Genomic DNA, 27928 nt, shown 5'->3' with positions numbered 1-27928 from the left:
TGTGTGTGTGTGTGTGTGTGTGTGTGTGTGTATGTGTGTGTGTGTGTGTGAAAGCCATAGGTCAAACTCAGGTGTGGTTCTTCAGGTGCTGTTGACCTTGTTCCTTGAGAAAGAGTCTAGCATTAGCCTGGAGTTCCCCAAGCAGATTTGATTGGCTGACTTGTGAGCCCTAGGGACGTCTGGGATGGACAAGGGATGGGAGTACCCACTTTCATTTCTGTTGTTGTGATAAAATACCTTGACAAAACAACCGTAAGGGAGAAGGGTTTATTACACTTACAATTCCAGGTTATGGCTCATGACCACAAAGAAGTCACAGAGGCAGGACAACAACCGGTCACACCACATCTGCAGTCAAGAGCAAAGAGAATGATTGGACTCATGCTTCCTGACTGCTCTCAATAAGCTTCTTCCTGTCTTATACAATTAAAGATTCCCCACCTAGGGAATAGTGCAGGCTCCAGTGGGATGGGTCCTCCTACATCAATTAACCATCAAGGTAATCCCCCACAGACATGTGTACAGGCCAACGTGATCTAAACCATTCCTCAAATGAATCCCTTCCTCATATTGGGTGACTTTAGGTTGTGTCAAGTTGAAGGTTAAAACTAACTAGCCCCGAGAGTAGGCTCTTCTCTTGAAAAGTATAAGAAGGAAAATTGAGAAAAGAGAGGTGAGAATCTTGATCAAAGACAGAAGAACTTCATAGAAGAACATGAACCACAGCTGAGAATCTGGACATGGATTCTTTTTAGTCTCTACAAAATGGGTTATATTAAGTCTGAAGCAGTTTTTGCTTCCCTGGGATATGTGTGCTTCTGTGTGAAGACCCGTTCTCAGTGAGCTGCCAAAGGGAAGAAATGGTCTTTCTATCGGGAGCAGATGGTGAATGGGTGCACACTTATATGTGCATCTGTACAGCCCACAGACCAGCCACATGAAGATTTTCTGTCTTCGTGGCAGTGATATATTATATATTACATATAACATGTGTTATATGCAATCTATGAGGACTTTCTCTTTTGCAGTAGCCAGTAGTAAGAACATTGAAGGGTTTGCTTTGGTCCAGCATCCAAAAAAATTACCCTATCTCTCACAACAGCTGCTCTCTAACTGAGCATCCTACATTAATGGCTGACATTATATGAAACTAAGTGAGACACTATGTTTCTGAGTTTATCACTGCTACAAAGACCATAACTCAAGCAGCCTGAAATGCTATGGCACTAGGGTATATGCAAACAACATTAGATGATCTTCTACACAGTCAGTTTCTGCAGAAGTTATGTGTCTTTTGATGGAACTGCCTTGCTGCTGTTGACTGTTAGTGACAAAAGGCACATTCTCCATAGTGGCATCGGAGTCCCAACTTCAGCCCAGCCACATGAGGGCACAGCCATGTTTTCTGTTTTCTGATTCCTCCTCCTCAGCCCTACAGGAAGAATCACAATAAACCCTGGACTCAAGGCAATCCAACTCAAAACATGCCTCTGTGACAGAGAACTCGGACTCTCGGCTGGGGACTAGTAGAAAAAGAGACTCTGTGGGAGAGCAGAAATAAGCACACTGAGAAGAAAAGACGTGGAGGGAGAAAGATGCATCAAGAGATGGCCCAGGGCACAGTCCAGGTGAAGAGTGAGCTTAAATTCAGAGGAACCTAACTATGCTAAGTAGTCACGAAAAGCTGTTGTCAGAGAGGAAAATGCAACAAGAGTCAATGACCTGCTGAGAGGACAGGAGCTGCCCCACCCCTTCCTGGAGTTTTTTTGTAGGTTTCCTGTGTCCAAGTGAAGGGGCCTGTGCAGACAAGGTGGATGGAAGGCTGTCTCCATCCTGAAGGTTCTAAGGCTGTTACCCTCTCACGGGAAGCTCGTTTGCCCTCCACGAGAGAGATTGCATATCAGCACTTGAGTCCTTTGCCAAGCATCTGCTCACTGCAGACCCCTGTTGGATCTCCAGGCTTTTCCCACCAGAATACAAACAGAAGTCCTTTCTAGCATGCGTGGCCAACCAATGCCACCATGTTATCTTCCTCTAACTCCTTGTGATTATTAACTCCACTTCAGTTATTTTTAAACAGAAACCCTTAGTCTCCGGTTCCCCTGGGATGCTTTATGAGTCTCTGTTCAATGTTTTCCAAATGCTCCAGTCTTGGGAACAAGATCTAAGATCTTCCAGATTTCCCCGAATTGCACCATGGGAAATTTGTTTTTTCTGCAACAAGATCTTGGGTTGGAACACACCCTGCTGTGCTCTCATCAATGTGGGCAAGTAGCCAACGTTGGGAACCAGATGAACAAGGGGCTAAGGCTTGGACTTTTCTACTCACAAAATGAATATAGAAGTTTATGTCTTTTCCTCCATTGGTGACACTAGATCTGTAAGTCTAGTCACATGTCCTGGTCTTGTTCATTCTGTGAAATAATTTCTCACTTATTCAATGAGTATATGTACTTTCTACCAGATACAACATTCAGAAAGTTCTTTCTGGTGATCAAACCATTCTGATTGTGTGAACAACTATTTTGTGTATTTTTGTTTTTCCAAACTAGAATTTTCAATGCTTGAGCTTTTATTTAAAAGAAGGGGGTGGAGCGTTGCTGAAGAGGTGGCTCTGTGGTTAAGAACATTGGCTGCTCTTCCAGAGGACTCTCAGAACCACACAGTGACATACAACCAGCTATAACTCTAGTTCCAGGAGATATGATGTCCCCTTCAGGCCTCTGTAGGCACTGCATGCAAGTGGTGAACAGACATACGTTCAGGCAAAACACTCATACACATAAATTATTTTTTATTTATTTATTTATTTATTTATTTATTTATTTATTTATTTATTTATTTATTTATTGGTTTTTTTGAGACAGGGTTTCTCTGTATAGTTTTGCACCTGTCCTGGAACTCGCTTTGTAGACCAGGCTGGCCTCAAACTCACAGAGATCCACCTGCCTCTGCCTCCCAAGTGCTGGGATTAAAGGCGTGTGCCACCACTGCCCAACAATTTAGGAAAGGCTTTCAGACATTAGGAAACCACTCCCAGTTATGTGTAGGGGAAGCCTTATTTACCCCAGTCCTCTGGAGAACTTCTTTTAATGGTCTACACCTTCTCAGTTAAGTGTTAAGCTGATCAGAGCTGAGAACATAGTTCAGTTGGCAGAGTGTTTGCCCAACATGCATGAAGCTCTGAGTTCAAAGCCCAGCACTGCATAAATAGGATGTGGTAGTGCATTCCCAGAATCCCAGAACATGGGACATGGAGACAGGAGGGCCAAAAGAGCAACGTCCATTCTGATTACATGGTGATTTCAAAGCCAGCCTGTGGTACAGGAAACCCTGTATCAAAATAGGTAGATAGATAGATAGATAGATAGATAGATAGATAGATAGATAGATAGATAGATAGATAGAATACATACATACATAGGTAGATTAAATAGACTATAGATAGGCAGGTAAATAAATGATAGATAATAAGTAGACAATAGATAAATAGATAATGCATAGGTAGGTAGATAGATTATAGGTAAGTAGGTAGATAGATAGATAGATAGATAGATAGATAGATAGATAGATAGATAGATAGATAGATAGATAAAAGATAGACAGACAGCTAGAGTTAACCATTTCCCAATATACAGGCTAATTACTTGTTCCTACTTTCTTTTTTTTTTTAATTTAGGATTGGCGATATGGTCCAGTGAATAATAGAATCTGTTGCCAAGCCTAATGGCTTGAGTTTAATGTGAAAACCAATATGGTCGGAGAACTGACTCCTCCAAACTGTCTCCTAATCTCCACAGGCATACAAAGACATCCCCTACACACACACACACACACACACACACACACACACACACACACACACACACATAAATAAATAAATAAACAAATAAACACACAAATAAATAAATAAATGTAATGTAATGCTTTTTCAAAATTAGAATTTATTTCCACTAATACATTTGAAAACTTGGAAGTAGTATGTGTTAATGAGGAACCATATGTTAGCACACATATATGTCATGTAATGTTAAACCAAGGAAAACTCTTATCTCCTCAAAGGTTTTCTCATTTATCATTTCTTCATGTTGAAGATGTACAAAATATATTGTTGGGGGTGTCTCTACATATACAGGTATGGTTATTAGACTGTCACCCAGAACTTCTTACTCTTCTCAAATAGGACCCACCACCTGCTGACCAGTCTCTTCCCTTCCCATTCTCTCTCTCTCAAATTTCCCAGCTCCTCACCTTCTGCCCTCAACTCCAATGAAACCCACTGTTTTCAGGTCCCATATATGAATGAGATAGAGCTTGGCATGAGTCTCCCTGTCTGGTTTATTTTACTTAACATAACAAGCACCATCCGGTACCACTGATTTCATTTATTTAAGCTGATTCTACTCCAAAACACGCCCCCTCAAAAAGAAAAAAAAAAAAAAACCCACAACATGGTTTATTTGAGTTCTTTAGCAAAAACATTTGACCTCATTCCACACAAGATTTTTCATGTGGGTCATGAGTCTGTGTGGTCCGAAGACCCTCGGAATGTGGCTGCAGCTTCGTGTTCTCTGAAAGGGAAGAACTTGACAACCCCTCAAGTAGATTCCTGAGAACTACTCTAAATTCCAGCTGGAACAGAATGCCCCTGGCCGAGAGCCAGCCCACCCCACCTCTCCTACCCTGTAGATGTGGTTGCAGTGTATGAATGCTGCAGTCCTTAAATGACACCGGAATTAGGTCTGTTAAGCCAGAGTCAAGTGCACCCTGTCTCTGCTCACCCACTATTCTGGCAATGTGGGCTTCTATTATCTCTTCCTTTTCGAGGTCTCCTCCCAATACCAACAGAAATTGTGACGGTAACCATAATAATGCCACATCTAGGAACAACATGGTTGGAACATGTTATAAAAATGTACAGCTAATTTTCAAAATCAGACTGGCCTCTTACCTTCCACCTCAGAGTGTCATCCTTAGCTCATGATGCTCTCAAATGTGTTGCTGAAAATTCTAAACTCCAGCTTTCCCTGCATCTATGAGTTTTCTCCCTGGCCATGAAGAACACTTATCTCAGCTCTCTGGACCTTTCAGACTTTTGAGATCTGCCTTTGGAATGAGTTTCTGGCAATAACATCAGCTGATTCCTTGGGCAGGGTCATCCCCAAGAGCGGTGGAAAGTTGACTTCCCAAGTAGGAAGCCTCTGTAGTTCCTTTGTACAGAGAGTCTACTTCTCTGCATGTTGACCTTGCATCCAAATAGTTAGGGGATGAGAGTTAGGAAGGTTGGGTTCAGATGTTCACTATTATCACACAGTCAAGTCATTAAGTAATTAAAACATATGTTCAGTGAGTGTAGTCCCATGCAAGTCCATAATTCCTCTGAGCTCAAGATTTCTCAATACAGAAAATTAATACCTGAGAGGCCAAAATGAGTCTGAATCAGTGCCCTGGGCAGTGCCTGGCTCAATAACTGTTCCCCCACCTCCCTTCCTCCTTTCCTCTCTTACTCCCTTCTTTTCTTCCTAATTAGTAATAGAAATGAGGGAAAAAACCTTCACAACATGTTGGAGGTTATAGATATAGAAAGTGAGGCTAGCCCAGAATAAGAGATTATTAGATTTAAAAGGGAAGGGTTACAGTAGCTTTTAGGTGGGGACGGGGGTAGCTAGCTAGTTAGTTAGAGATGAGATGGGATGAGATATTGTTATTTAGTTATTTATTTATTTAGTTAGTTAGTTAGTTGCTTTGAGATGAGAGATATTGTTATGATGCCCAGGGCTGATCTCAAACTCCTAAGATCATGTGATGCTCCTGTCTCTGCCTTCTACAGAGTTAGGTCTACAGGCTTGTGCTGTGGGTAGGGCTTAAAAAACCTTTCAAACATCAAGAATGGCTATTATGCAGAAGGGTGACTTCAGTCAGTGTGGAAGAAGGAAGTGTACTGTGGGGCGGTTCTAGGTAGGATTACGGAGGTTAATCAAGCTCACCCTGAAAATACAAAGAAAAGACTTGGTAAGAGACAGGGGACCTTTCCTCCCTACCCCATCTTCTCCTGTTACTTTCTCCCCCTCCTCTTCCTCTTTCTTCTTCCCTGTCCACCTTTCCTTCTTCACTCTTCCGTTTCTCTACCACATGACTCTCATCCTTCCCAGTATAATAAATAGTAATTCTCAGGATGACAGACGCTGAATATACAGTAAGTTTGAGGCCATGGCCTTTGTGAAGACTTCATACCTTTGATAAAAATTTGTGAGAGAGTTTCGGGAAGTTGGTCTCTGGAAAGAAAGAGTTCTGGAACACAGAAAACCAATTATAAATGGAGTGGCGTAGTGCCACAAAGACAGGCTGTTCCCGGTGGTTCTCAGAAAGTCAGAGTTCTCCTGTAGAGGTCTTTGCATTTGGAATTCAAGTCTAGAAATCTGAATGTTTTAGAGGTCAAAGGGGCCTTACACTGAAAACTGGTGAAGCAGACACATGTATTTTAAAACCAGGGCAAGAGATATTGTTTAATAAGTTAAAAAAAAAAAAACTTGCTCACAAGAATGAGAACCTGAGTTCAAATCCCTAATGCCCATGTAAAAGCCAGGTTGGGCATATACACCTGCAGCCTCATTACTATTGAGATCAGAAACAGAATTGCTAGGGCTTGTGGGCCTCCAACCTAGCTCCAGGTTCAGTGGGAGACCCTGTCTCAAGGGGATAAGGCTGAACATGATAGAGCAAGACTTCTGACATCTTCCTTTGGCCTCAGAATACAAACATGTGCACCTGCACATATCTGTGTGCATACACTAAACACACACACACACACACACACACACACACACACACACACACACACCAGGGACAGGGACAGACTCATCCCCAAGTGACAAACATCTGTACGCCCAGCACTAGGGAGTCATGGGCAGTAGGATAATGAGTTCAGAAGCCAGCTTGAGTCACACGCAAGAATGTCAAAGCAAGAGAGAGAAAGAATAGAAGGGAGGGGGAAGGAAGGAAGAAAAAGGAAAAGAAGAGAGGGACAAGAGCAGGAGGGAGGGAGGGAGAAAAGGAGGGAAGGAGGAAGGGAGAAAGGGAAGGAGGGAGAAAAGGAGGGAGGGAGAACAACAGAGAAATGGGGATGGAGAGACTTCTCAACTGGGCTTTGGTTTCCAGCACCCACATGACATCTTATAGCCTCCTGTAACACCAGATGCAAGGGATCTAGCACCCTCTTCTGGCCTCCACAGTCACCAAGTACATGAGTAGTGCTGGGCCTTGCTAGCCTCCAGCCTGGCTCCAGGTTCAGTGAGAGACCCTGTCTTGGGGGAGCAAGATTGAACATGAGGAGGCAGGACACCTGACATCTTCTTCTGGCTTCAGAATACAGAGACATGCGCGCGCGCGCGCACACACACACACACACACACACACACACACACACACACACACTCACAGGCAAAATACTCAAACAGAAAAATCTTTTAATAAAATTTAAAAATAAAGCCAGGCAGATAATAATCCCAACACTCAGGAGGCAGAGGCAGGCAGAGTTCAAGGCTAGCCTGGTCCACAGAGTGAGTTCCAGGACAGCCAACGCTACACAGAGACCTTGTCTCAAAAAAAAAAATTTTTTTTTAAATAAAACAGGGAAGCCATGATAAAGGCAGATTAAATAATTATATAAAGCTTGTCAAAGGCATTGACAGTTGTATTCAAAATCTCTACCTAGCAACAAGTATTTTTTAAAAAGTGTACAAAAAAACCATTTTCTTTCCTTTGGCTTTTTACATTTAAGAAGTAAACTATGAAACACTAGCTCTCTTGATTTTAATTTTTTTTTTAATTCATGAGCTCTGGTTGAGTTCTGGTTAATTACACCATAGGTGAGCATAGGCAACAGCATAGAAGAGAGAGTGTGTGGTGGAGAGCTGAGGAATGTGTGCTTCAACCTGGCTTCCAAACACACCACTTCTCCCTATTTCACTTGCAAGTGAATCAGCTAGAGATCTTGGATCTTGGACAACTACGTTCTCATTCGCTGAGTCTGGGTAGCTGCTGAGATTTCAGTTTCTAACAGCTCCTGGCTGTGCCAAAGCTGCTAGTCTTGTGAAGGCCAAGGCAGGGTTCGAGGTGTCTTGAAAGTGCACTGACCTGGAGTCAATATGGGGCTTCAGTTGGGTCTTGTTCATTCGTATTGAACTCAGAAGAGCATCGCTGCATCATGCCACCATTTCTCGTGCCCATCTGCATTCCTTTATGCAACTCCAGTGAGAATGTAACATGGTGGGTTACGTGAAGATCTTATACAAGAGACTTCTGATGGATTATCAGATTCCTACAACTCCCCGAGACTGGCACCATGGTTAATCCAATGTTAGAGAGGGTAAGAGTTCACCCTGGAGAAGTTAATCCACACTAGTAAGAACAAAAGGACTCAGAATCCAGGGGGTAGACCAGATGCCAGGCTCATGAGCGTCTGCCTCCTCCTTCCTGTATCATGTCCCATTCCCTTCTGCTGCTGCATCAGAAATATCATCCAGGTGACTGTTTTACCCTCTGATGCTGATACATCTCTGTTTGTTCTTCCATCAAAACTCCAGGGATCTGGGTTCAGTGAGTAAAGCACCTGCTGTGGAAATGTAAGGACCTGAGTTTGGATCCCCAGGGTGCATGAGGAGTCAGGTGTGTATATCTGTAATCCTAGCACTTCTGAAGTGAGACATGGGAGATGTAGCAGAAGTAACCCTGGAAACTCACAGGCCAGAAGAATTAGAGGCCCTGTCCCAAGCAAGGGAGAAGGTGAAGACCCACACTCGAGGTTGTCCTCACACACATTCTGTGGCTCTTGCTCACTCACATAAGAGTGTGCACACACGAGTACATCCCACACAGAGAGAAAGGAGATAAAGAAACTACAGGGTCTCAGAAAAAGCCATTTAAAATTCAAACATCCTGTAATCCTTCAAATAATCCTGCATTTGATATCAGGACTGAGATTTTGATTTGTTTTCAGGAAGCAATATCAACTTACAAAAGATAATCATATGCCTCTCAGGACTCCTGGGCACTGTCATTGCATCAGCAGAGTCCCGGCCATCCTCCCCACAAAGACAGCAGAAGTTCCCTCAAGAACTTTCCTAAAGCCACTATGAGGCCAATTACATTTATGATCTGGGCACAAACTCCACAATGTCCCCAAGTCTTAATAAAGACTTTAATGTATGCCTTATTATTCTACTGAGGAGACCCTAATTCCGCACAGTTAGCCAAAATGACTGTGATCAGGATGTAATGTGTGAGAGAGAAGAATAAATAAATAAATTAATTAATTAATTAATTAATTAATTAATTGTGACTACAAAGCATGTTTGCAAGAGGCTCTGCCATGCACCAATAAGTTTGTCCTGTAGAGAGTCTGATCGAATTGATTTGGAATTCAGTAGGTATTGGGACTTTCAGGTGTTCCTCGGGAGATTCTAATGTGCAGCCATGGTTGTCCGTCATGGAAGATTCCCCCCTTTCAATTTACAATTTGAGGGGGAGGGGAAATGGAATTCAGGTGGCCAGTAAACTTGGATAAGAAAATGGTGGCATTCAAATGGCCACTGGTCCTTCATGGAAGCTGGGCCTTTTCCTTCAGTGATGAGCGCCCGCGAACAGGCCACCGACGTGCCGGCAGCTGAGTGTGCACTCACAGATAGGCTCCCGACATTTAGATGGTTATCATAAGACCCTGTTCTCAGTTACCACTGTGATAATGTTAAGGTTGTTTAATGGGAGTGCTATAGAGCTACCAATACCTAATCCAATATGAATACTACCTGTCTGTTGGTACAACTCTCCTTTAGCACTGTGACGATTGTGTCCTAGTAAAACGTCTGATTTTACTGTAGCCCATGCAGTTTACATGATTCACTCCATTCAGTGTAGTCTCCAGCATGAGAAAGCATCGGAGCCCTGCTCCAACAGGGTGCCCGTCCTACCTAGCCTGAGGTGGCATTTGCATCGGAGCCCTCCCAGGCGGGGACACCCTGGACCAGAGCTGGCTCTCATTTTCTGCCTCGTTTCCGCAGATAAGGTTTAGCCTGAAAGGCAGTTCAACTCAGAATAGGATGCGCTTTCTCTTTCCCCTCAGCTGCCTCTTGCTCTTGGCATTTTGGAATGCCAGGACTGCCAGGACAGTAACTCGAGCCTCCAAATTAATCAAAACACACAGCGCCCGGTTCAAGCCCTGGCAGAGAAACCTGGGAGCCAGGCAAGCTCTCCTCTGCTGACCCCAAGGCCACAACTTCCCCAGCCACCACCCCTTAGATGCCACAGTGCTACTGGTCCCAGGCAGGTGCCCCGGTGCTGGTGCAGTGCCTGCCTGTGGGTGGCTTACCTGGGCGAACAACCCGGTAGAGAAGGAACTGCAGGCTAGCAGGCAGACTTGACACGCGCCTCGCAGGTGTGGCTGGAGGGAATTCACCCGTGACCGTTGTTCCTCTTCACTGCCTGTTCAGCGTCAAGTCTGTGCGCTCGCTGAGAGTTGCAGGCCGACAGCAGATGTGCAGCCCAGCCGCGGGAGCTGCCAGCAAACCTGGCCTCCAGAGTCACAGACTCCCGCGCGCCTGCAGCTTAATCTGGGCAGGGCTGCTGGCCACTCCCTCCACCCTGTGCAGCCACCTCCCTACAGCACACCCCTAAATTCCCCACGCTGACCCGCACCCGCTAGGCACCAGAGTCCCAGGATCTTAGGGACATCACCTCTTTCACCCTGACTCTGGATCGGCGCCCACCTGCCTGCTCTGTGGGCGCCCAACCCTTTCTCACTTCCTGGGCATGATGCCCGGTTGAAGGGACAGTGCCTGGCGAGCTGGGAGGGGGGACGAGGGCGGGACCTCGGCCACTTCTTCCCTCCCTTAGAGTCACAATCAAAAGCTTGGGTGAGGACAAACAGACCGCGGTGGGTCGAGCCCTACAAAACTCGCCCCAGTGGGCCAGCAAGCAAGGCGAGCTTCACGGCAGGGCCTCCCCAATCTGTGTCCCTCAGGGGACACGGAGGCCTGAAAGCCCGTGGGTCCGGTGGATCCCTGGACACGCTAGGACTCAGGACCAACGCCCATCATGCACGCAGAGACTGCTCCAAGGTTGCAGGCGCTCCTGCTGCCTATCCTGCTACTGCTCCTGGCCACACCACCTGTGGTTAGCAAGGTGAGTGCCTGAAGGGCTATGGGACCCCACTGTTGCTTGTCCCTATCCCAGGGAGGGACAAGCCAGTCCCACCCACTAGGGCTCTGTCGGGTCACTAACTGGAGGGTTGCTCAGCAGCGGGTTCCTCCTGAGTCCAGCAGCACACACGGAAAGAGCGGCAGCCCCGGGGAACAGGTGGAATGTATAGTGCTGGTAGAAGTGAGGAGCCAGGCAGCTGTCCAGGATCCCAGGAGTCCCAGATGGAGAAGAACAGCTTGCAGAGATTAGTAAATGGATACCAATAAATAGTCATAGATAGATGTATGATAGGGATGGATCTAAGGTTAACGGATAGATACTAAGTATAAATTATATAAGATAAGATCAGCAGAAGATGATACATAGAAGAACAGAGATGATAGGTAAATCAATGATTGATGGGTGGACAAGCAGAAGAGTTAGATAATAGATGATGGGTGGATAGACAGATAGGTGATAATGGATAGTGTGTGATGTCAGACTGGTGAAGGACCAGGTGGCTTGGTTGGCTAGAAGTGCCCAAGCCTGGGAGGAGAAACCTCCTGGGAGTCTCAGCCCTCTCTGTTCCTTCCTAAACCAGATCTCACCTTGACTCTGACTTCTCTGGGTCTCTGTGTTCCTTTGGCACTCTCTGGACACAAAAGGCATCATTAGAAAAAAAATCAAAACTAGAACTTACATTAGGATGAATTAAGCAATGTCACATTGATTTAATTTTTATTTGGAATTTGGGTGACCTCGTTCACACTCATTTGAATATCTACTCCATAATCCCAAAGAGATCAAAGGACAGAAATTAGAAAGGAAGAAGTCAAACATTCACTATTTGCAGACGATATGATAGTGTACATAAGTGTCCCCAAAAATTCTACCAGGGAACTCCTACAGCTAATAAATTCCTTCAGTAATGTAGCAGGATACAAAATTAACTAAAAAACAATAGTAGCCCTCCTATATACAAATGATAAAAGGGCTGAGAAAGAAATCAGAGAAACATCACCCTTTATAATAGCCACAAATAACATAAAATACCTTGGGATAACACTAACTGAACAAGTGAAGGGCCTGTATGACAAGATCTTTACTGTTAAAGATGAAATCTCCTCAAAACTATGAGAATTGTTTTGGCTTGATTTTGATTTGTGAAACGGAAATTTAATTTTTCAGATGCTTAGTGTCATTTTTATATTTAAAAGTCAATTTGGGTACAGTAAGCTTTGTTTCCAATGATGAGCAGGTGTTAGTCTTACATGACTGAGACTATGTATAATTGGAGATAATGGTCACAGAGCTACTTATGTGCTACCTGAGAACATGTTAAGGGTCTATGGCTGCATACACTCCAGTTGTTCCCATCCCACTTACATTTTAAGTACATTACATTACAGGCATCATGGCTAAGCTAACCCTCCTCTGGACCTCATCCTGCTAGATTTCTGTTTTCCTACAAATACCCAAACTCGCCATTATTGTGGTGTTTCTTTCCAATATTTGTGTGCTTATATACACAGCTACAGACCCACAGCAATACATAGTTGTGGTGTTTTGGTTTTTTTTACAGGCTAAATCTGTCCTTTTGCAGCCTATAGATCTGTCTGCACCTGTGGTTAAGACCGATATCTTTTTATCTTTTCATCTTTTGTTGCATAGTTTTTAACAATGTGCTAAAGTTAATTGACCTGGTCACCCACCATTCATTCACATGTAGGTGACTTAGTGTCTTTGCAGCTTGAGTTCTAAAAGACTTTTATAACTTCTGTAAAGTGGCTCTAACAATACCACATTTTTCAAGGTTAGTGAGATGATGCAGTGTATAAAAACTGACAACAGGAATTCAATTCCCAAATAGAATAAGAGAACCAGCGCCTGAAAGTTGTGTTCTCTCCTCCCACCCAATAAATAATAAATAAACAAATTAATTAATTAATAAATAGTAAACTAAGACTGCCTAACCTAGGTGGCTAAATGCTGCTGGGCAGGATGGCTGCAACTAGTGCAAACTGGTGCAGACTATCCCACAGCGTTAGCAGAAACCAGTAAGTTGAGATAGCCTAAAGGAAGTACATGTTATACAAAGTCCTGGGAACACTCCAGAACAGTAATAATAATAATCTTTCTGGACCCAGAAGAAAAGAAATGATAGTGTAAAGGGGCATGGGACTCTTGGAAGAATCACCCTTGAAAAGTGGTGCCCTGGGACAGGAGCAATGGCTCCATGGTTAAGGGCATTTGTTCTTCTTGCACAGGACCTGGGTTCGATACCCACTTGGTGTTTTACAACCAACTATGGGATCCAATGCCATCTTCTGGCCTCCATGGATAGCAAGCACACACACACACACACACACACACACACACACACACACACACACACACACGGCTACATACATACATGCAGAGATAATACATGTAAAATAAAATAAATAAATCTTATTTTTAAAATGTGGTATCCTGTGACCACAGATCCTCCAATTATATACCATGTGCACTTATGTTATAATATTATTTTACAAGTAAAATTATTTCTGTTTTGGGTTTGGGGAGATCAAAACACTACAATTTAAGCTAATGACTACCACAGTGAATCCATCTGTTGTGTCTCTATTGAAACTTGAGGCGAGTCTTTGTTAAAAGCATTCAGAGTTATTGTTTGCATTGCACCTGCTGAAGGAGACAGAAGAGGTGCCCCTAAGTTTACAAAATTGGCCCTCATATTGATGTCTCAAGTTAAGTGGTACCTGGGTGACATGTGCTAACATGGCTGAACCCACAAACTAACTGTGACCCTGAGCAGGGCAGGTGTCTACTCTGAATCTCAATCTTTTCATCTGTGATGTGCAAGAGTTAACATCCCTCCAGTGCCCAGTAGATGATGAGTGAGGCAGTGGGGGAGGGGATAATCTTTAGGCTCATCTGGCTGTTGACAGTCTAGAATTCAGGCCCAATGTGCCACCATCTTCCCAGGAGAGAAGCTAGGAATCTAATTTTTAATCATAAATGCCTCATATTAATATTAGCAAGCAACTGTGTTCAGTTTTACGCAAAGCAGAATAGCAAGCAGGAAAAACAAGCAAACAAAATCACAGTGAGTCAGACAATATGTAAATGAGAGCTACATCCAGCCTTTGGGTCGGCATGTGTATAATCTGTGTTATGTTAGCTGAGTGTTTCCAGTTGTACTTTAGCATTTCCCCAAACAGGAAGCCAGCAGCAGTGCTGACCCTGCATGGCCGGCTTAGCCAAGGTGAAACTGCCTGCCCACACAGTTTGTCCCGAGCACCCAGGGAGAAGGTCTTTGCTGCTTGGCAGAGAAGCCAGGGGCCACCTAACCGATCCTGGACCTTCAGGGTTACATCTAGCTGTCTTCTGCCCAGTTCACCCATTTTGAACTAGCAGGCCCTCTGCTATTACCTCAGGCAATAGGTGAGGAATGCATGCCCGTCTCTGCTCCCAGGATAAGGTGAAAGTCATCAGCTAAATTAGCATTGTCTTAAGTCCCAGGAAGAACTGCAAGATGCACATAGCACATGAAGACGTTTTCTCAACTGAATTCATGTTCAAAGTCAAAAACTTCAGTTGGACTAGTTAGCACTTCAAACAAACAAAAAGTAATGTAATAGCACCAATTTATCTCTCCCTGAGACTAAGCAAATATTAAATAAAACTTGGTTTGTTGTCTCTCAGATTCCCTGTGTTGGGGGAAAAATACAAAATGTCATTATACTTAAATTCTTGACTCTCTTCCAGCCCAGGAGGTCTGTGAATGTCATTCTTATGAAGGAGTTTGTGTTTATGCTCCACATAAGTGAATGGTGTGTGTGTGTGTGTGTGTGTGTGTGTGTGTGTGTGTGTTCTCTTTAAGAATAAATATTATTGTTTGTGGTTTTTCAAATATAAGAGTTTCAGATTACACACGTGTTTGTTAAGCATTGACTATTATGTCATTGGAGTTTATCCACATTGACATATATGGGTGACTTTTTTGTAGAAATACCTGTTTTAGAGCATCCTCTAATATAAAGCAGGGTATTTTTTCAGCCCCTCCTCAAATGTAAGCCTGTCTTCCCACTTTCATTTTGCAAAGTTGCAGTGCATGCCTGTCTATATGCAACATTGTGACAACTAGAACCAGCGTTCCTGGGTGCTCATAGAAAACTCAGTGTTGTTACATAAATCTTCAGTGAAGTTGCATCATGTTTACCTTTTCCCTTCATCAGTGGCAAAAGTGGATGCACGTGGATGTTACAAGTGTGAAGTGAGACCTTGTTTTAACTAGTAAGCTTTCATACTTGTCCACCCCCTTATACCTCCCTCACTGTGAATCACGGGGACCACTTTTCGCTCATGCATCTATCACAAACTGCCTTTCTTCTGCTGACTGAAGTGATGTGTGGATTGGGATAACAAAACTTGTGCTATTTAAATGTGTTGCAAGAAGGTGCTCCTAATCTTTGGCTTAGCTTTTAATTTAGATATTGGTACCTTAATGTACAACACTTCATCTAACATAACTTTAAATTTACCCGTGTTACTTTAGCATTTTGTCTTCTGCACCTTGTCAAAGAAATCCTTTCTTGGGGTTATGAAGACATCACTCTGTATTCCTCCATTTGAAAAAAAAAGTCTTATGGTTAAAATTCTTGGTCCTGGAACTGTCTTCAACTTATAGTATATGGATTCCTTTTCACCCATATAGATGACAAATTATCCCATATTCTTTCAACAGAGCATTCTTTCTCTGCTTTGCAGTTACATCTGTAAACATGTCAAGTATGCAAGCTCTCTGTTCTGTCCCACTGATCCTTTGTGTTGTTTTGTTTTGTTTTATTCTCTATGGCAATAACACACTGATTTCGGCCACTTTCTTTGTTTTCAAACTGCATCTTCTAGAGGGAGTCCCGGACAGAGCAGTCATGCCTGCTGCTATTATTTTCTTTAAAATTGCCACTGCCTTTCTTCTATGCCCCTCTGGCTAAGGTCTGGCATCCACTTATCAAAGTTCTATCAAAAATCCCTGTTGGATGCTGATATGCATCGCATATAATATCTAGGTTATGCTGCTGCATAAACATGTGTCTATCTCATACAAATGCTGCCAATTTTGAAACTTCAATGTGGTGGGTCTAGCAAACTACTTGAATTTTCTTATTATTTCTAATTATTTATGCATTGAGATTTCACGTGTAACTAGACATATTATCAGTAAATAATGACTTCATTTCTTTCTAATCTTTATATATTTTGCCTCCTCTCTCTCTCTCTCTCTCTCTCTCTCTCTCTCTCTCTCTCTCTCTCTCTCTCTCTCTCTCTTTCATGTGTGTAGAAAGGATTCCTGCACATACATATGGAGACCACAGGTCAACAGTGGGTATCTTCCCCAATCTCTCTCCACCTTATTTTTGAGATAGCCTCTCTCACTGATCTTGAAATTCACCAACCAGCCTAACTGGATGGCTAGCAAGTCCCAGGGATGATCCTGTTTTGGCTTCCTCAGTGTTGGGATTACATTGGCATATGCCTGACTTTTATGGGGATCATATTCTCAGCCTCCTGCCCTCCACTGACTGCACTGTCTTCTCAGCTCTTCTTTATTCTTTTAACACTGTGCTGATTATAATTAGAACTTTAGTTCTCATTACTGGATTAAAGGGAATTCTTCTAACATTTCATTAATGCAGTATATGCTGTGTCGTTTTAAGACAGTCTGTTAAAGAGTTTCCTTCCCTCATGTATCTTACAGTTTCTGCTTTGTTAAATGAATCCATATTAATGTTACTACTGATTGTGTATGTATCTTAAGAACAAGATACATACTTCTTTGGGCTTCTCTCATTTCATTCTGAATTTTCATTGAGACTGATCTCTTGGTGGATGGTGATGGAGTTTCATTTTCATCACTGCATAATGTTCTGGTGTACAAATAAAAATGGTGTCTCTACCGGTAAGGGGCTTCTAATTAGAGGCCATTACAAGAAATGTTTCCATATACATCTTTGAGTTTCTGCAGTATTTTTTGAGGTTTTTCTTTCTTTAATATTTAAGTATTTTATGTTCCTGGTGCTACTATACACAATATATTTTAAACTTTTTAATAATCTGACTATTAAAGATATAATAAAATTTAACTGAATTTGGTATTTTGATATTGAGCAAGCAATTTGAAAAGTACAAATGCATTAATGCAAACATTTTCTGCCCTACTGCATTACAAAAATTAATTAATAGTGTTTTAGTATCATTAATTTCAAAGCCTTTAAAAATATTTATTGTGGCAGCTTTCTTGGGTGGAGTATTGAAATGATATGTCTTAATTGTCGAATATATTGTTTTTCCTGGTTATAATTTTGGTAAACTGTGGTACCAGTTATAGACTGATTTTTAAAAAATTTTGTGAGTCAAAGTTTCTGATCATGCCATTAAATTGTTATATAGAAACAGGGTCTCACTATGTAGCCCAGGCTGGTCTGTCACTCTGCTATCCCAGCTTCTGGAGTGCCCATAAGTGTACATCACCATGCTCAGATCACTGTTCTTTCCTATATCCCCTCCTCGTTTTTCTCTGAATTCAGTGTTCTCATTAGACATTTGCTGGTCCTTGTTATGTTTCCTCCTGGTTCTCTTAGTTTTTTTAAAAATTATCACACTCATTTGTTTATTTTTATGTGTGTGTGGAAGCACACAAGCCACAGCATCCCTGTGGAAGTCAGAGGACAAACGGCAGGAGCCACTTCTGCCCTTTAGCACATGGGACCCAGAGATCGCATTTGAGTCGTCAATGATGGCATCAGTGGTCGCGAGCGCCTTTCTCACTGAGCCCCGACTTCTATGCAGACCATTTGATTCTTGGCCTCCCTGAGTCCAGTATCTTGGTCTTGAACTTCTCAACGTCCAGTCACTTTCAGCATTCCCCAGATGTGTCCTGATGGCTCCCCTTGGCTTTGCCCCAGTGCTTCCCCCTTGCACCTCCAAGTTCATGGCACCCATGCCTACGGAGCAAATCTTTCCCCAGCGGGAAATGAGAGTCCCAGAATAAATCCCCTGCTACCCACAGAGCCTCACACAGACCCTCTGTATAGTCCAGTGAGACCCATTATCATTTCCACATATGCCGTCTCACATGCTGCTTCTAGAGAGATCCAGGCCAAGCCATTTCTTCTCTTTTAATCTCCTTTTCCCTCCACACTGAACTCTGAAACTTCCTCGTGTTGACCCTTGAGTTCTTCAATTCTCTTTTCAGCTGTTTGTAGCCTTCAGATGATTTTCCTCAACTGCAATTTCTCAGTAATAAGCATGAACTCAAATCATGGGATGCCCATTACAACCCAGGTCTATTAACTATTGGCTTTAGTTTTTGTCTTAGCGACTCATCTTAAAATGGAGGTAGCAGGTTTGAACCTCAAGGTTCTATGAAGCCTGGATGATTTAGCATTCACACTTTCATTGGCATGTTTGGAGTCATTTTCCCATATGTTAATTGTAATCATTGATATTCATCATAGCTTACTTTCAAATGACTATTTGAGTCTCTAGGCTCTTTGTGTTTTCTATTCTTTTTTATCTTTCTTTCCCACAGCTCCTTTTGCTGTATCTTAAGCATTTTACAGATATCTACTCTACACTGTCCTTCCTTCTGGTTCTTATTCTATATTTCATGGTCCTGCAGTTTCTATCTGTTGATAAGGAGACAGTGTAAGGGAAGAGATATAGGGGAAGAGTCTCCTCTTTCATCTCTCAGCCTGTCCCACCCAAATGTCTCTCCAGAGTCAAAAATTTGAGTCTCCCTCAAAGCCATATGCTGAAACCTACTGCCAGGGTCATGGTATTAGAAAATGGAGCTTTTGAGAGGAGATTTACATATGAGGGAAGAATCTCATGAATATGATTAGTGCCCTTTAAAAAAAGAGACCAGAGGAGGCATGCCTGCCTTACACTGTATAAAGACAGTATGGAGGTACCTTCTTCAAAGGAGCAAGCAAGGTATCCCTGAACCCTGAATCCATTACCATCATCATGTTGAACTTCTTGGTCTCTAAACTGTGGATAATAAATTTCTATTGTTTACAAATTTCCCAGACCAAGGTATTTTATTAAATCAGTCCAAATAAACTAAGAAGGTAACAAACAAGTTTCTTTTCATGTTCCCAGGTTCACCTCCCTCCAAATCCGCCTGCTGCTTTTCCCAAATATATTAGGTTTCTGTTTGGTGAGGCAGAGGTCAAGATCAGCCCAGCACAGCCACCCACTCTCTCCTCCAGGGCCAAGCATCTTTCTTCTTGAGGACTTTTCTGAGGACAAGCCCTTGGATGTTTTTGAGTATGATCCTAGGAAAAGTAGAGAACTGAGTGAGATTTATCTTCATGCTTCCCCTGAAGTTTTGACTGGTATTTACCAGTATGCAATATGAACTTCCTGGTGCTAACTGTAAGATTAGTTTTGTGAAATATTGCAGCTGATTAAGGACCCAGAAGCTTTCATCAGTGTACGATTCCAATTGCAATGCCGTCTAGTTGGAAAACGCCCTGCATTCCTGCATCCCTTTAGAGCTGACCATACTTGTGCTGTGGCATTCAGCCAATGAGCAGCCATCCATCATGGAGTAAAAGACTTCCAAAGCCCAGTGAAAACACAGTGTGTGGAGTATTTTTGTTCTCCAAGGTTTATATCTGGCTTCCGCCTAAACTGCTAATCATAACATAGCTCCACCATAGCTCAGTTACCTCAACTCTGCTTTCAATTTAAGGGGAAAAGGAAACCAAGATGATATCACTTTAACAGAGCAGCCATCTTCCTGACTGCCCCATCAGAGGGACCCTGACCTTCTACTTAAGCACTTAGAGGGCCTTCATCTCTAAAAACCTCAGCAGCCTGAAGGCTGTGGGGAGACTTTGAGATGAATGCAGGTGAGCTCCTGATGCCATGTTCAGTGTGTAAGGTCCCTCCCTGGGCATACACAGAGCTCACCTACTAGATCCATGCTGCCATCCGCCAAAACCTATAGAGAATGGGAGGTCTTAAATGAGAAAGGTGCGTGCTGGAGGAAAAAGTGGTGTGTGTAATGTTTTCATGTTTTGTAGAATTCATCTGTCTGTGTATGTCTTAGTCACCATGAGCTACTTTGACAAAATACCATAGATTTAAATAGATACTTATTTCTCATAGTTCTCAGAGATCCTAAGTCCCAGATCTGGACTGAGTCCCAAATGACTGAGTGATGGTAAAAGTTCCACTCTTGGCTCGCAGAGCCAACTTCCTGTGCCAATGTGTAGAGAGCGTAAGGTAGCTAGCTGTCTGTTGTCTTCCTACCAGGCTTTTACTCCCATCTCAAGGACTTTGCCCTCATGACCTCATCTGAACTTAATTTCCTTCAAATGCCTAGTCTTCAAACACTACCACATTAAAGGTCACGGCTCTAACACACATATTTGGGAGTGGGAATAAAAAGACTGCCCATGATATCTTGTACCTTGACTGAAGGTTTCTTATGAATAGAGTGTGTTCCTGGCCTTTGACCAAAAACTTGACATAGATAAAAACTATCAATGAAGTTTTGAAGATGTCGAACCTTCTGTGGTAATCATAGTGTATAACTTTAGATTTAACACAGCTTCTATATAAAAAAAAAAATCTCAGTGTTACTCATCAGTAGGAATTAGGACTATTTACTGCAAATGTCTCAGTGTGACAGAAAACAGTTTATTGACCTTAGCATAAAGCATCGGACAGAGGCCCGACTTTCCTGTGGTGAAGTACGTATTGATCTGTTAAGACAGGCTTTACTCTGAGTTCTGAATTTATCCCAGGAGATGTAATCAATGGTTGTTGTCTTCTCAAAGCATCTCTGTCAGTCTTTCCTTTTTCCCAGAGTCCCCCCTTTGCATCTGCTAATTAAGGCTTCTGGCTTCGGGTGTTTGTTCTGGCCAAGACTGAACTAGGCTACATTAGCTCAGGAAGTTTCCACTTCACTCAGGTTCAGAACTGCAGATATATAAACATCTGCGTCTGCCATACAATAGGAATATGATGTGAGCCATTACCTATGAGCCACATAAGCCATGTTACATTTTCTAAGTTTTACTTAAATATCCAAGGTGACTTGCAAGTTTACTTTAACATATGCCTCAGTGTATCCATCCTATTATCTAAATATATAGTTACTATAAAAAGATTGATGAGATATTATACGGTATTCTGCATACCATGTCTTCAAACACTGGGAGTGGTTTTGCATTTTTAGAACATGTTAGCTAGTGGGACACATTTCTACGTGTAGCCACTGTCCTGAGGAATGACTTCTATGTATGTTTTCCAGTGAAGAGGGGGAGGGGCAGTCTACAGGTTATACCCACGGCAAGAACAGTGTGACTCTTTTCTTTAAAAAATAGTTGTCAGAATGATAAATCTAGTTTCTGCCATTAATGTAAGACTGGGGATTAAATTCTCCCATGAGTTCTGGGTGACCAATAATATGCAAATCCTTACTTGGTCAGGTTTGCACAGGGTTGTGCATGGCTGATTATGGATAACATTAGTGTTTACACTAAACAAATTGACTTTTCAAAAATACAGACAACGCAGAGCATTTCTGCGGCTCACACGACAGCTATTTCACTACCTGAGACCCACAGGGTGGTTTAGGAGTTAGCCACATGTACAGTGGCAGATTAAGATGTCTTTTTTTTTTTTTTTGTCCAGTTCACGTATCGCTCACTATCTCTCCTCAGCCTCAGTGGGAAGGATCTGAGTTTGCTGATCATGGCACCAAGTCGGAGAGTATAAAACCCCACTACAGAGGCTAGGGGGAGTAAACGGCATTTAGAAGCTCAGGAAGGATGGAGAATTCCACTAAATCAGCATGGTTATTGCTCAGTCTAGCCATGCTACTATATTCCCCTGAAGCTAACTTGATAATCATTACATACAGAGAAAGAAGTTCAAAGGCTCAGCTCTGTACATATACTATCAGACTAAGGAGAGTTAAGAAGAGTATTTCCACTGGGCCCAGAGAGATGGCCCAGCAGTTAAGAACACTTCTGGAAGACCAGAATACCCGGGTTTGATTTCCAGCACCCACATGATGGCTCACAACCATCTGTAACTCCATTTCTAAGGGATCTGATTCCCTCTTCTGGTTTCTGCAGACACTAGGCACACATGCAGTGCACAGATATATACATAGGCAAAACACACACATAAAACACAAATAAAGTGTATTCCCATATGCCATAATAGGTATTGTATGTGTATTGTATACATACATATTTGCATACATATGTGGTTAAAGATTATTTTATTTTTTCAGTTTTTTTAGTCATTGCAATGTGACAGTGGTTTTAAAATATATAATCTTCAGAGCTGTTTAAAATATAAGACTGAGGATGTAGTTCAATGGTAGAGCTCTTACCTACTATGCTTAAAGTCCTTGACATAATACCAGCACCAGAACAAACAAAGAAACAGTTGTAGCCATAGAAATGCTTCATTATCTGGCAGGAGGTTGGGGAGTGTGCTGGCTAGTTTCATCAACTTGATACAAGTTAGAGCCACCAGAGAGGAGAGTGCAAAAAGAAAATGCCTCCATATGATTTGGCTGTAGACAAGTCTGTAGAGCATTTTCCTAATTTATGATTGATTGGGGAGGGCCCAGTTCATTGTGGGTGTGGCCACCCTGGGTTAGTGGTCCTGGGTTCTATAAGAAAGCAGTTTGAGCAAGCCATGAGGGGCCAGTCAGTAAGCAGTGCCCCTCCATGGCCTCTGCATTATCTCCTGCCTCCAGGTGCCTGCCCTGATTGAGTTCCTGTCCTGACTTCCTTCAGTAATGGACTATGATGGGTCAAGTGTAGGCCAACTAAACCCTGTCCTCTCCAATTTGCTTTGGTCATGGTGTTTCATCATAGCAAAAGCAACCCTAACTAGGACAGAAAGTAAGTCAAAAACTTTCCATTTTTAATCCTTAAGATTAAATCTTTAAGATTTCTTGATGAGAAGGTTTCTCCAAATTGGACGCTCAGACAAGCTATTCCACTGTTTAAAAATGAGCTCAAGGGTGTTTAGAAACACTCGGGAGATTTGTCGTAATATAGACAAAACAGTCAGGTCACTGAAATTCTTTCCCATCATGATATTTTTGTTGTTATGTGAACTTCCCAGGGAAAAGGTTCATTAACCAGGAAACTGAAAGGTCTGTCATCTTCTCCCTTTGGATCAAATGACAAAGTTTGCATGAGGAGTCAAAGTAATAAGGCAAGATGTTTATTTTCTTTGTTTGACCAGGGGATAATTTTATGCTGTTTGTTTATGAATAATGTTGAGAAAGCTGAAGAGTTTGAATGCTGGACTTCAAAAGAAGCTGGACGTGTTTAAAAGTGAAGGCAAAAATAGTCTGTGATCACATTTTCTAAAGATGACGTGGCTAATATGTTGGTCTCTTCTTATCTTTTCTTTGCCTAATTTCTTCATCCAACAATAGACTGGTGTGTTTTTTGTGTTGTTGATTATTATGAATACAATTTTCAAATTTCTACAGAAGACTTCATTGTGGGCTGATGCCATATATTACTGAAGGAAGCTATCCTACTGGACATACTGTATATTTCTAATTATTTAGAAATAAAGGCTAAAGAAACAGCTCAATCTGTGAACTACTCACTATGCAAGCTCAGGACCCAAGCTCCAGCCCTACAAACCACTTAATAAAGCAAGGTGTGGGTTCATGCATGTAAAATCCTAGAGCTTGGAAAGCAGAGAGAGATAGGCAGACTCTTGTGGCTCATGGGCCAGCTGCCCTAGCCTAATGGGCAAGCTGCAGGTCAATAGAAAGACCCTAGAGAACAAATCAAGGTAAATGACACCAGTGTAGCCACATACAGAGTTTACCTCTGGCCTCCACATGCATGCACATATGCACATGCATACATACACACATGCATTACACACACACACACACACAGAGAGAGAGAGAGAGAGAGAGAGAGAGAGAGAGAGAGAGAGAGAGAGAGAGAGAGAGAGCCCGGGTGGGGGGGGAGGGAGCAGGTAATGCTAAAACAGAATTGAAGATAAACTTTTACCAAAGTCATCTTTTAGTGATAATGATCCTTTAATAATGTAGGTACTTTCTTGTCAAATGTCCAACTCCATAGCATGCATTTCTGAGATCCAGATAGCAAAGCAGTATCGTTTCTGGTTCATAGTTCAAGTCTGATCCAAGAGCATGGTCAGTTAACAGAGGAAGCAAGTGTGTAATGGAGATATCCGAGAAGTCTTTCCAGATACCTGAAAAGGAACATCAGATACTGCCATGTTTAGTGCTTAAATAACTGTGATATTTTATATAAAGTTGAATTTTAAAATGCTTTGGATATCAAAATAAATGATTCCTGACACCATTACCTCCTTTTAAGGAAAATCATCAATCAATTCCATTAATCTGCTGAAATATTGTTTCTCCCTGCAGTGTAGAAATGGTTTAGCCTATTTCCTCACCACTGTTCCATTCAACTCCTTAAAGACAGGTATCACATCTGTCTTGGTGATTCCAACTCTTAGATTCACAGTGGGTATTTCTGGCCTCCAATGAACTGCTGTGGAACTGCACCAATGCTGAATTAAACACTAGAACCAAAGTATCAATAAAGAATGACTAGTTCCTCAAATCCTTTGGTATTCGAAGAAAACCATGTTTGTCAAACGAAATGTTGAACAAGCCATTTATTAATTCAACAATTCAAATACTTCCTCGTATCTTTACTGTGTGGTAGGCACATGCTATGAACAAAGAGAGATTTTTTTAAATGTTCTATGCCACGCTCCCCCCACCTCCTCCTGGAGTATGTGCCTAAGAGACAGGCCTACATAAGCACCCAGAAAACAAATGATGCATTCCTCGAGAGGGTAAATATGGAAAAGGAAAACTCAGGTGGAGATTAGAAAGAGGAATCAGGGTGGGTAAACATAGAACTGGGCAGAAGGGCAGCAAGCAGCGTGTTTAGTGAAGGAGCCAAAAGAGGGAAGATTTCACTGACCTAAAAACCATAGTCTATCTTCAAAGTAAAGTTCATAAGGGCTAGCCGTAAGTTTGGAAAGCAGTAAGCAGCATTTCTTAGCAGTTCTTGCACCTCCACCCCCAAGTTGGTAGTTTAGATACACGTGGGCTGGATCCTCTTTATCGCTCCCCCATCCCCAAACAAACACAGATTCCACAGTCCCTTCCAAACTTTCTTTAATACTATGACCATGTAGTATCTGAAATCTCATGAAAGGAAGATCTCATGGGGGTTCCCACTCACTGAAAGCCTGCCCATGTGTCCCGGGGAAGGTGTTCTTCAGTAATTGGTGGAGACCAGCAGGTGGATTTCTTGAATACTGCATGTGCCTGGGGCAGAGCTCACAGGTCATTTTCCATTCACGGTGACCGACTCGAGCCTTTCTGAGGCAGAACACAGAGAGAGCATGTGACCTGCATGTGCTGCATCCCCAGGCCTACAGGAGCAGTCCTGCAAGCAGGGTTTGCTGAGGCACCATGTCATACAACACGGGAAGAGTCCTTCATGAAGTACCGGGAGAGGGGCACTGTTCAGATGGCTTTGGGCAAGTCTTTCAAATTCCAAGGCTCTCCATTTCCTCAGTCGTAAAATGAGGCAGATCAAAAATTTACCCCCCTTATCTATAGAAACACTGCAGTTAAGCGCACTCTGTGCCCAGTCGAGCATTCCACAGATGCCGGGTATCGCCACGACAAGAAAGCTTCAACCTGTCACCAGAGCAGCTGTCTGGATGTGCTTTTCAAGCTCCAGCAATGGCCCTGCTGTCTTGTGACTAGGACTTCCTGGAATGTACTAAGGAGTTTCTTACTTTCAAAAATATTGTCCAGTGCATTCTTTACTGTTGGCATTTTCTAATAACTTCATTCTAAAACATCAGCAGAAACGGCACCCTCCCTGAGTGCTGTCCCCATTAAAAGTGAGCAGTTTGTTGACCTTATGCCATCCCATGCAAACAATGTCCCTAAAACTCCGCCAGTGATGTCATCGCTTTTATGGGCTTTTACCAAATACTTCACCCAACATACTTGTTAATTATAGTGCTGCTCCTGACTAATAGTCAATATTAATAACTTTGAGACCTGGGAGATGGTTCAGTGAGTAAGAGCCCTAGCTTTGCAAGCTTAAGAACCTGAATGCAAATCTGTAGCACTCATGAAACAAACAACTAGCAGAAGGTGAGCATGGCCACACGTAGCTGTAATCTCAGCACTTGGGCTGGAGATGGGGCGAGCAATAGAGAATGGAAGATTGCTAGGACATGCTGGCCAGCCAGACTAACTGGAAATCAGTGAGCTCCGGGTTCAGTGAGAAATCCTGTTCCAAGGGAATAAGTGATAAAGCAGAACACCCAGCACCTTCCTCTGGCCTTCTTATACCTTCACAGTGGCATGCACACACCCCACCCACACATATTATACACTATCACATATATTACACACATGCACACACATAGCTATCATATACATCACATACTCATCATACAGCCACACAGCTGTCTCACACACACACACATACACACACACACACACACTCCACATACCCACACACATCACGCACACACACACATCATACACCCCACACACATTTACAAATTAGATCACATGGCATACAGCATTTGATATCCTGATTTTTTTTTCCTTTGTGTAGAGATGGGAAAAGCATCAAGATGCCCTAGATGTTAGCAAGTGCTGTGCCACTGAGATATATCAAGCCTCAAGTCTTAACTTTTTCATGTTATACTGTATTGTGAGCATTTTTCTCAACATTAAATATCCCTTAGAAAGAAATGCATCACTTTCTATAATGTTTATATACCACAACTTAATCAGATTTTCTCATATTAATAGTGATATCTATGATAACTTTTCTTGCTTTGTGTCTGATTTTTGTAATGGATTCATATAATGAAACCATCAAGTGTAACTAGCATAAAACTTTTTGCACCACAAGTTGTATTTGTAAAGTAATAAAGCTTTAATAGTGATAAACAAAAATAAAATGGAATTACTGAAACACATATCTTGTAACTAAAATAATTAATATTGCATATATACATATTTAATATTCTTTTCTTATTTAATAAAAAGTGTAATTGGCTGGAAACTGACAACTGAAACTTTGAAAAAAATCCCCCAAATAAGTGTAGTGATGACATGCTGAGTAGAAGAATCCCCCCAATAGCCATTTTGTCCAGTATTACTCCTGGAATGGTATGTCCATGTTTTTTTTTAATTATCTCAGTTCTGACCCAAAATAAGCCAAAGAAATATCTTGAATGGTGCCAATATTTTCTGAGAACATAGCCTCATGATGAAGTCCAAATCTAATGGTCACAGATAAACATGGAATCTATTCACTATGTACTTTATGATGATCATGAGTCAGCCGAGTATTGGACAGTGAGAAAAGCCAAAGCCACTTCTATCAGCCCACCAATTCAAGTGCCCCTCCCCAGCTCATGGCAGCTGTGAACTGGAATGAATTAGGCTCAAACTCTTCACCCACCATCACTACAGGATGATGGTGTTGGTTCTAGATTCTTCCAGCTACTAGAAGAAAATTTCCAGTGTTTCAACAAGCCATTTTCTCTTTTCCTACATCATCCCTCTTGTCACGGTGTGTTTCCCTTACCTAGCTTTATGATTTCCAACAGGACATTGAAGCTGGAATCTACTAATTTTACTCTAGGTTTC

At 42.3% G+C, this 27928-nt stretch overlaps 2 protein-coding genes across 4 annotated transcripts in view; one reads left to right on the top strand and one right to left on the bottom strand.

The window, feature by feature from the left end:
• The window catches only part of Col4a4 (collagen type IV alpha 4 chain), a 116302-nt gene extending 105590 nt beyond the window's left edge, over positions 1-10712 (bottom strand). For 2 of the 3 annotated variants that reach the window (XM_006990363.4, XM_076549955.1), the window contains exons 1-2: positions 10367-10504; positions 281-348 (exon numbers count right to left, since the gene is read on the bottom strand). The gene's annotated coding sequence lies outside the window, so the exon portion shown is untranslated. Of the gene's footprint in view, positions 1-280; positions 349-10366 lie in introns of all 3 variants that reach the window. The other variant, XM_076549954.1, reaches the window with a different exon arrangement.
• Positions 10713-10744: 32 nt separating this feature from the next.
• Col4a3 (collagen type IV alpha 3 chain) overlaps positions 10745-27928 on the top strand; it is a 129141-nt gene continuing 111957 nt past the window's right edge. Inside the window, exon 1 of the mRNA XM_006990362.4 lies at positions 10745-11178. Coding sequence (XP_006990424.1) covers positions 11092-11178 — 87 coding nt within the window. The 5' untranslated portion in view covers positions 10745-11091. The remainder of the gene's footprint in view (positions 11179-27928) is intronic.

Source organism: Peromyscus maniculatus, chromosome 13 (genome assembly GCF_049852395.1).
Source record: "Peromyscus maniculatus bairdii isolate BWxNUB_F1_BW_parent chromosome 13, HU_Pman_BW_mat_3.1, whole genome shotgun sequence".
NCBI lineage: Eukaryota > Metazoa > Chordata > Mammalia > Rodentia > Cricetidae > Peromyscus > Peromyscus maniculatus.
This window is presented reverse-complemented; position numbering and strand designations above follow the sequence as displayed.